This window comes from Nerophis ophidion, linkage group LG26 (genome assembly GCF_033978795.1).
Source record: "Nerophis ophidion isolate RoL-2023_Sa linkage group LG26, RoL_Noph_v1.0, whole genome shotgun sequence".
Classification (NCBI taxonomy): domain Eukaryota; kingdom Metazoa; phylum Chordata; class Actinopteri; order Syngnathiformes; family Syngnathidae; genus Nerophis; species Nerophis ophidion.
Window position 1 is genome coordinate 35,700,526 of NC_084636.1, and position 9,757 is coordinate 35,710,282.

General features: G+C 37.4%; 1 protein-coding gene across 3 annotated transcripts; it reads left to right on the forward strand.

The window, feature by feature from the left end:
* Positions 1–153: 153 nt before the first annotated feature.
* Positions 154–9,363, forward strand: LOC133543778 (oocyte zinc finger protein XlCOF6.1-like). 3 transcript variants are annotated; one of them, XM_061888562.1, is made up of 3 exons: positions 154–303; positions 2,732–2,954; positions 7,522–9,363. In XM_061888562.1, exons 2-3 carry the CDS (start codon positions 2,732–2,734, stop codon positions 8,760–8,762), a joined length of 1,464 nt encoding a protein of 487 aa, XP_061744546.1. In that variant the 5' UTR covers positions 154–303; the 3' UTR covers positions 8,763–9,363. The 3 variants fall into 3 exon arrangements, with proteins under 3 accessions (XP_061744546.1, XP_061744547.1, XP_061744548.1); XM_061888563.1 differs by lacking the exon at positions 154–303 and adding an exon at positions 3,685–3,748 and having other exon boundaries at positions 2,763–2,954; XM_061888564.1 differs by lacking the exon at positions 154–303 and adding an exon at positions 3,612–3,748 and having other exon boundaries at positions 2,833–2,954.
* The last annotated feature ends 394 nt before the right edge of the window (positions 9,364–9,757 follow it).

Below are 9,757 nucleotides of genomic sequence, written 5' to 3' on the forward strand. Positions count from 1 at the left end.
ACAATAGTGGGTGGTGCACACTTCCTTCAAACACGTGTTTCGCCGGGACAATTGTGGGTGGTGCACACTTCCTTCAAACACGTGTTTCGCCGGGACAATAGTGGGTGGTGCACACTTCCTTCAAACACGTGTTTCACTGGGACAATAGTGGGTGGTGCACACTTCCTTCAAACACGTGTTTCACTGGGACAATAGTGAGTGGTGCACACTTCCTTCGCCCGGCCACAGAAGACAAAAAAGAGTTGCTGGTGTAACAATAGGAAGAATATATTCCACTCCTCTCTTCTACACGCGGCTTATGAGGTCATATACATTATATATTTTCATATTATTTCTCTTATTTACCTGATATACATGATATATTTTCATATTATTTCTATTTTTTACCTGATATGTTGTTCGAAGCTAACGTGCTAGCGTTAGCCCGCTAGCAGGCCTTTGTAGCAAATGAGTGTTTTTTTGAGGAGTGTATTTTATATGTTCTCTATGAGAATTATATTGACTTATTTAATACTTTAACTGTTTTTTGTTGTATATTACAGTCACGCCTAACATCATTAAATATTTATTACTAGAAAGGAACGAACGTCTCGTAATTGAAGTCTGGAATAAGTCACATGGTAGAATAACAATAATAATAATACATTTTATTTGATATAGCACTTTTCAGTGGACTCAATGACGCTTTACAGGATAAAAACATTTAAATTATTATTACCCCAAAGGGAATAAGCGGTAAAAGATGGATGGATGGATTATTATGACATATTTATTTATTTATCAGTGTAATATAATGTATTACACATACATTACAGTAGTCTACTCTGTGTTGGTGCTAACTTTATTAGCAATAAATACAAATGATGTTGTTTGCACGCACTTCTATTACCCTGATGACATCCACCCATCCGTTTTACTACCGCTTATCCCTTTTTGGGGTGGGGGGTGCTGGAGCCTATCTCAGCTGCATTCGACCAGACATATCATGGAAATAAATCAACTGATGCTTATTATTACAAATACACTATTTGCACAATTGTAAGCAATTAATGCTCATTCAGTTAGACAAAAATAAATATTTAATGAAATAAATGTTAAATATTAAAAATGGCTTTAATATACTGCACACAAATTGAACATGCATCAATATTTTGTTTGTAATCAAAGCATGAGGTACCCAAATATTCTAATATATATATACACACGTGTATATATATATATATATATATATATATATATATATATATATATATATATATATATATATATACACGTGTGTATATATATATATATACACTATATTGCCAAAAGTATTTGGCCACCTGCCTTTACTCACATATGAACGTGAAGTGCCATCCCATGGAATTGTCCAAAAGGTTTTGATATTCCGGAGCATTCAAAGTTCCTTTCACTGTAACTAAGGGGCCAAGCCCAACTCCTGAAAAACCAACCCCACTCCATAATTCCTCCTCCACCAACTTTCACACTCGGCACAATGCCGTCGGAAATGTAGCATTCTCCTGGCAACCTCCAAACCCAGACTAGTCCATCAGATTGCCAGATGGAAAAAGCGTGATGAATCACTCCAGATAAGGTGTCTCCACTGCTCTAGAGTCCAGTGGCGACGTGCTTTACACCACTGCATCCCACGCTTTGCATTGGACTTGGTGATGTATGGCTTAGATGCAGCTACCCGACCATGGAAACACATTCCATGAAGCTCTCTGCCTACTGTACGTGGGCTAACTGGAAGGTCACATGAAGTTTGGAGCTCTGTAGCAACTGACTGTGCAGAAAGTCTTTGCACTATGCGCTTCAGCATCCGCTGAATCCTCTCTGTCCGATTATGTGGCTGAGTTGCTGTTGTTCCCAAACTCTTCACTTTTCATATCATAAAGTTGACTTTGGAATATTTAGGAGCGAGGACATTTCACGACTGGATTTGCTGCACAGGTGGCATCCTGTTACAGTTCCACGCTAGAAATCACTGAGAGCGGCCCAGTCTTTCACAAAATGTTTGTAGAAACGGCCTCCATGCCTAAGTGCTTAATTTTGTAAGTGATTAGAACACCTGATTCTCATCATTTGGATGGTTGACCAAATACTTTTTGGCAATATAGTGTATATATATTCTCACGCCAGCACATTTCTTAATTCTTAAGGTGTGAGTGAGGTTCAAGCAACATACTATCACACGGCCACACTCGCTGGCACTTCTTACACGTGCTTCGCTGCACTTCTCTTTCTTTTCCGTTGCTTTTAAGAATGTTGCTTTCGCAGAAGGAAGAACAAGGAGAGGATATTGCACGTCAAAGTAAAGCCAACCGACCACAGCTCTGTAGTCCTGGTTACAGATGACGTGAGGTGGGACTATTTTGGAGGTTGGCTGGTAGGTTGGTAGTGGGAGGAGCCAGTTGGCGTCACTTGATGCTGCAGCACAATGAAACTTTTATACGTGCAGACTGACTTTTTGCAGTCATGACGGTATTAAAATCCCAGCAGGAGGTTTTCAATAAGTTGTTACTTTTTATCAATAACTAATGTAAATACAAAAAACAGGATCAATTACACAATTCATATTAATTAATAACTGATGATTATTCCATGTGTAGAAGAACATCACCACAAAGTGCTGTCAGTCCACTTGGAAAATATTATATTTTATAGACTAAAAAATATTGGACACATCTGAGCTGAAGTTTGTTTGTGTTGTCTTGCGGACGTCCAACAGATGAACGCTCGTCAAGAAGAACGTCCCCTTCAGCAGCAGGAGGATCCACAGCCCCCCCACATGAAAGAGGAAGAGGAGGAAGTGTGGATCAGCCAGGAGGGAGAGTGTCTTCTAGGACAGGAGGAGGCTGATGTCAGCAAGTTTCCACTGACTGTTGTCTCTGTGAAGACTGAAGAGCATGAAGACAAAGCAGCTGAGTCCTCACAGCTTCATCACAGTCCAAGTAAGCACAACATTTTATTCTCAGGGCATTCAATCCATCACAGCTGGACTCTTCACTTTGTCTTACAAGACCTTTGTCCTCTCGTCCAAGTCGGCTTCATCACTTCATGTTCATACACTTCAAGTCCTACTGAAAGCCACTACTAGCCACCACGCAGTCTGATAGTTTATATATCAATGATGAAATATTAAAGTCCTACTGAAAGCCACTACTAGCCACCACGCAGTCTGATAGTTTATATATCAATGATGAAATATTAACATTGCAACACATGACAATACGCCCGCTTTAGTTTACTAAATTACAATTTTAAATCTCCCGGGAGTTTCGTCTTGAAAACGTCATGTAATGATGACGTGTACGCAAGACGTCGTGCGTTTTTAGGAAGTATGAGCGCTGCACACACACACACAGCTAAAAGTCGTCTGCTTTAACGGCATAATTACACAGTATTTTGGACATCTGTGTTGCTGAATCTTTTGCAATTTGTTCAATTAATATTGGAGAAGTCACAGTAGAAAGATGGAGTTGGGAAGCTTTAGCCTTTAGCCACACAAACACACGGTGATTCCTTGTTTAAAATTCCTGGAGGTGAAACTTTACTATGGATCAGAGTGGTCAAGCGAACATGAATCACGACGGAATGTCAACCAGCAGGTTTCGGTGAGAAAATTGTTGTTAAAAAGTCGGTTCTTACCGGAGAAAAGCTGAGCTTGTGTCGTCCATGAAGCTGCCGTCGACTTCCCTGAGACATGGCGTCAAGACACCCGTGGAGACACACCTCCGACTATCAGGTACTATTTAACTCACTAAAACACTAGCAACACAATAGAAAGATAAGGGATTTCCCAGAATTATCTAGTCCGCCGCTATCAATATCCTCAAACACGAATCTTTCCTCCGCGCTCAAATTAATGGGGAAATTGTCGTTTTCTCGGTCCGAATAGCTGTTTTTGTTGGAGGCTCCCATTAAAAACAATGTAAATATATGAGGAGCCATCACACGGGTGACGTCATCGTCTACGACTTCCGGTAAAGGCAAGGCTTTTCTGTTAGCGACCAAAAGTTGTGAACTTTATCGTGGATGTTCTCTACTAAATCCTTTCAGCAAAAATATGGCAATATCGCAAAATGATGAAGTATGACTCTTAGAATGGACCTGCTATGCCCGTTTAAATAAAATCTCATTTCTGTAGGCCTTTAAATCTAATCGTTTGAATTTAGAGGACAACTGCACTTTTGGGGGGAATTTTTTCTATCCTTCACAATCATTATAAAATACATGACTATTGATATATATATTTTTAAATCACATTCTAACTCATAAATGTAAATAAAAGTCCACTAGCAATGGAGCCAATGAGAGGTCCTCTACAACAGTGGTTCTCAACCTTTTTTCAGTCATGTACCCCCTGTGAACATGTTTTTAATTCAAGTACCCCCTAATCACAGCAAAGCATTTTTGGTTGGAAGAAAGAGATAAAGAAGTAAAATACAGCACTATGTCATCACTTTCTGATTTATTTAAGTGTATAACAGTGCAAAATATTGTGGTCTTTCTTGAACTGTTTGGAAAAAAATACATAAAAATAACCAAAAACTTGTTGAAAAATAAACAAGTGATGCAATTTTAAATGCAGATTTCTCCACATAGAAGTAATCATCAACTTAAAGTGTCCTCTTTGGGGATTGTAATAGAGATCCATCTGGATTCATCAATTTAATTTTAAACATCTGTTCACAAAAAATAAATCTTTAACATCAATATTTATGGAACACGTCCACAAAAAAATCTAGCTGTCAACACTGAATTGTTGTATTTTTTTTCAGTTTATGAACTTACATTCATATTTTGTTGAATATAAATATATTTATAAATTATTTTTTAATTGTTGCTATTTAAAAACATTTTTTTTTAAATCTTACGTACCCCTTAGTATCTCTTCAAGTACCCCCAGGGGTACACGTACCCCCATTTGAGAACCACTGCTCTATAACCATCCAAAAAGCGGCAACAATACTCCATTTGCATTTCGTGGCTTGAATACCAACCAAGTATTAGTAATATTGTTATTATAAGTAGCCTCTCACTTGGATAGTAGAAGGATGAGGATGTACTCTGACAAGTTGGTTCCCCTTGACAGCCAATTTAGGCCCGAATAATAAGCAAAAATACATAAATATTCCATCTTTTTAAAAAAGTACCCGTTACTAAATGACATATATACCTACTGCATGTACTTAAAACCTTAATGGAGGTGTTTGGATGCTTTTTAAGTTATTTTTAGGCAGAATAGGGCGACTCTAGTAGCCTCTATTGTAAACAGATTTTGATCGCATTTATTACTATTTAGAATGCATAAAAAAGAAAAATATGTGTTCTTGATAGGCAAATTAAATTACAAAAGTGCGGTTTCCTTTTAAATGAAGTGAAGTATATTTATTCAGCGCGTTTCTCTTGTGACTCAGAGTGCTTTACATAGTGAAAGCCATGATCTAAGTTACATTTAAAGCAGTGTGGGTGGCACTGGGAGCAGGTGGGTCAAGTACCTTGCCCAAGGACACAACGGCAGTGACTAGGATCGAACCTGGAACCGTCGAGTTGCCTTAGAATGTATTAAATTCTATCAAAATCTCGTAAAAATCCTAAATACATCCTAGAAATGTCTCAATAATTCCATGAAGAATATTTTTATTTAGGAACCTTCTAATGTAACGTGTTTGTATTTACACTTCTGTTAAAATGTAATAATCACTTTTTCTTCTTTTTTGTTAATATTTAATAATCACTTGTTTTGTTCTTTGATACTTTAGTTTTGGCTGATACTACCAATGTAGGTATCGATCCAGTACCAAATAGTTACAGGTGCAGTATCGGTCATACCAATGTGGATACTGGTATTTAAAGTCATCAGGATAATTGAATGATTACATTTTTGTTGGCAATCATAATCAGACAAAAACACAGAATGCTGGTGTTAGAATATCAATTGAATATTTAAATATGGCTCTGAATTAAATCATTAGGTTTATGCCCTTAAAGTCTTCTTTTTTTACTGAGTTTGTAAACAATAAAAAACTCCACAAAATATATATATATAATACAAAATATCGATCAAACTGCTGTAATTACCTTATATTGATATTATGCTTGGTATTGTTATTGTTGATTTTTGTATGGATCGGTCCACATGTGTTTATTTTTAAGAGCTTTAGCCGGGTTTCTTTGTGACATTAAAAAGCATTAAAAGTCATTGAATGGACTTTGCCTAAATTAAGGCCTTAAATGGTATTAAAAGCATTAAATACAATGTCCAGAGGCATTAAAATATTCACGCAATTGTAGGCCGGGACCGATATAAATGAAAATAAACCTACTAACTTAATTCTTGCCGTCATCAATATATTGCTATATCCAAGTGTTTCTTTCTTGGTCTGTGGATTCTAAACTGGACTAAGAGGTCCCACTCTGTGCATCGCTCTCAGCATCTGAGCATGTTTATTCCACAGTAGACTTACATGAACAAAGTGAGCCTCTTGTCAGTCATTCACAATCTTTGTTTAGACTACTTGCAATTCTCCTCCACATGATTTCCTGTGTGCAGTAGTATTGGCGACACTCGTTTTCATGTTGGAGATGGAAATAGTCATTTTAATACAACGCTGTAGTACAGACCCCCGTATAGCTGCCCAGGATATGCCTGTTTTAATGATTCTTTAATTTTGGGCCTTTTAGAATCAGAATGTTTTCATCCATTTGTGTCAAGGAGGTGAAATTAGGTCTGAAAACCTTTTGACAAGTTGACTTCATGTCCATTAGGACTTTTCAAAGTGTAGAATACCATCCACCTTAAACAGAATATTATACTTTGAAAGTCAACTGGATCATTTAATTTGTGTTTATGCATGACTTCCTGTCCCACACGAGCAGATTTTAGCTCAATTGAACCACTTTGTTGTGTCGACCACTAAGTATAGAAGAAGCTAGGTGGTGGAAACTGACACATTGACTTGAAAACAAAAAACGGAACAAGTCTGTCGCTATGGCGGCGCCGTTCCACATCCAGTGGGAATCCCGGGTTGCACATACAAAACCTTGCTTGGTGAGATAAATGACGAAACATTACTTCGGGTTCAAGGCACAAAGCAAAAGGAAATACACTTTAAACCCGCAGCACTCGCAGTGAGCAAACTCGACCACAAGATGGCGTCATAGCAGGGACAACAATACAGAATACAGAGTTACACTGTAAACAACCTCATCTTTTCTCCAAGTTTATACATCAGTAGATGAGATTAAAATCACAGGGGGCGCTGGAGCCTATTCCAGCTACACTCAGGTTAAAGGGAATTTAACACAATATAGAGTTTAGGCCATATTGCCCATCCCTTGTAAAAAGTGGTCTTCTTTCCCCGTGAATAATGTTGTAAAGAGCAGTGTGTTTGTTTTCAGGCCAATTCATATAATAACTTGGGTTTTAAAGTACATGTAAACTTACTGAATGCCTCATGTGACTGAGCAAATCTGGACATTTCTCAAGCATGTTTGTCATGTTGTGTCCTGCAGACGTCTGTGAAGAACAACGTCTGCCTGAAAAACAGGAGTGTAGCTTCAGGATGGTGAAGGAGGATCCTTCAAAGAGGAAGATGAGGCGCCACGGACCCTCTGGCGTCTCCTTTTCCTCTTTGACAAAGACCCTTCCCTGTAAAAAGGAAGAGGAAGACTCACTGACCCCCCACATTAAAGAGGAAGAGGAGGAACACAGCATCAGTCAGCCTAAATGGTTGGAGGAGTTCCCAGTGACTGGTGTCCCTGTGAAGAGTGAAGATGATGAGGTGAAAGGTGAAAGTGAGGAGAGGGGAGGGGGGGAGCCTCCAAGCAGCAGCTCAACACAACACATGACAACAGAAGCTGATGGAGACCACTGTGGAGGATCACAAGCAGACAAGCTCTTAGCTCCACTATCAGATAGTGAGGACACAACCTCACACTCTCCTGACACTGATGATGATGATGATGCAACATGTCACACTGACAACACACGCCTGACATGCTCTCACTGTCACAAAACATTTAAATACCAATGTCATCTGAAAGTACACATGAGAACACACACTGGAGAAAAACCTTTTTCTTGTTCACTCTGCGGTAAAGGTTTTACACAAAGTCAAGATTTGAAAGTACACATGAGAACACACACTGGAGAAAAACCATTTTCCTGTTCAACCTGTGGTAAATGTTTTACACAAAGTCAATATTTAAAAGTACACATGAGAAGACACACTGGAGAAAAACCTTTTTCCTGTTCAACCTGTGGTAAAGGTTTTACACAAAGTCAAGATTTGAAAGTACACATGAGAACACACACTGGAGAAAAACCATTTTCCTGTTCAACCTGTGGTAAATGTTTTACACAAAGTCAATATTTAAAAGTACACATGAGAAGACACACTGGAGAAAAACCTTTTTCCTGTTCAACCTGTGGTAAAGGTTTTACACAAAGTCAATATTTAAAAGTACACATGAGAACACACACTGGAGAAAAGCCTTTTTCCTGTTCAACATGTGGTAAAGGTTTTGTACAAAGCAACAGTTTGAAAGTACACACTAGAACACACACTGGAGAAAAATCACATTCCTGCTCAATCTGCAACAGAAGGTTTTGTCAGCGATCAAACCTTGTAGCACACATGAGGAGACACCCAGGAGAGAAAGTGTTGAGTTGCAGTGTGTGTGGTGAAAGATTGTCTTCTAAGTACCAGTGTAAGAAACACAAGTGTGCTGGTGAGAACAGCAGCAGCAAATGAAACTGCAGGATTTGAAATAAACTGTCCAGACTTTCATTTTGACTTTCTAACAACATCAGCACATATAACATGTGTGACATTTATGTGCTTTTGTCAGGCAAGTGCATGCATTAATATGCAACCTTGTGTACTTTTATCAAAAATTGGACCGAACAATTTGATTGAAAAGGTGAGAGTAAACAGTACAAGACATTTTTTTAAATAAAATAAACATTGTATGTGTGTATATATTCATTATACAATATTAGACATGCATAATTGTGTTTTTTATAGGTGTTCGAAATATTGAAGTGTGACATATTTTTATTTCTAATTGTTAATAATCCCATAGATAAGCACCTTTATATGATATACATATGTACTGGTTCACATCTGAAACATCTTCTGGACCACTTCAGGAAGTATATTATTATTCACTTTATACATCATTTGAACAGTTGTCTTTTATACAGTTTCGAAATGTGTGATTTTATGAATCATTTGTTGGTCTCTAATCCATTTAATGAATTATCTGTATTACTCGCTTTTGTAATATGATGATTGTTTTATATGTATGTAACCAGACCTTTATGCAATAAAAAGTAAGAGAAAATTACTGAAATGTTTGTAGAAGGATGGTTTTGTGTTTACAAACTTTTACAATTGTGGATTAAAAAAAAAAATCCCCATTATTTTCTTTTAAAAAATGTTTACGTTTTCTTTTTTAACATCCCCAAAACAACATTAATATCAGTGAAAGTTTGGAATGTCAGGCAAAAGCCAATATTGCCAAGATTTACTGTGCATACTTTCATAAAATAAACTGTTTATTTTGTTTCCCTCTCACAGAACAAACAAGTGTGTTCTTCAATTGCAAAACAACATCCTAAAAATAATTTTAAGTTGTATATTTCGTCTTTTTTTGTCTTAAATTAACTCATTTGCCTTTAGAAGAATGGAAACTTTGAAGTTATAAGTATTTTTGGGTTTCAGAGAAAATACAGTAAAGAAGAAAT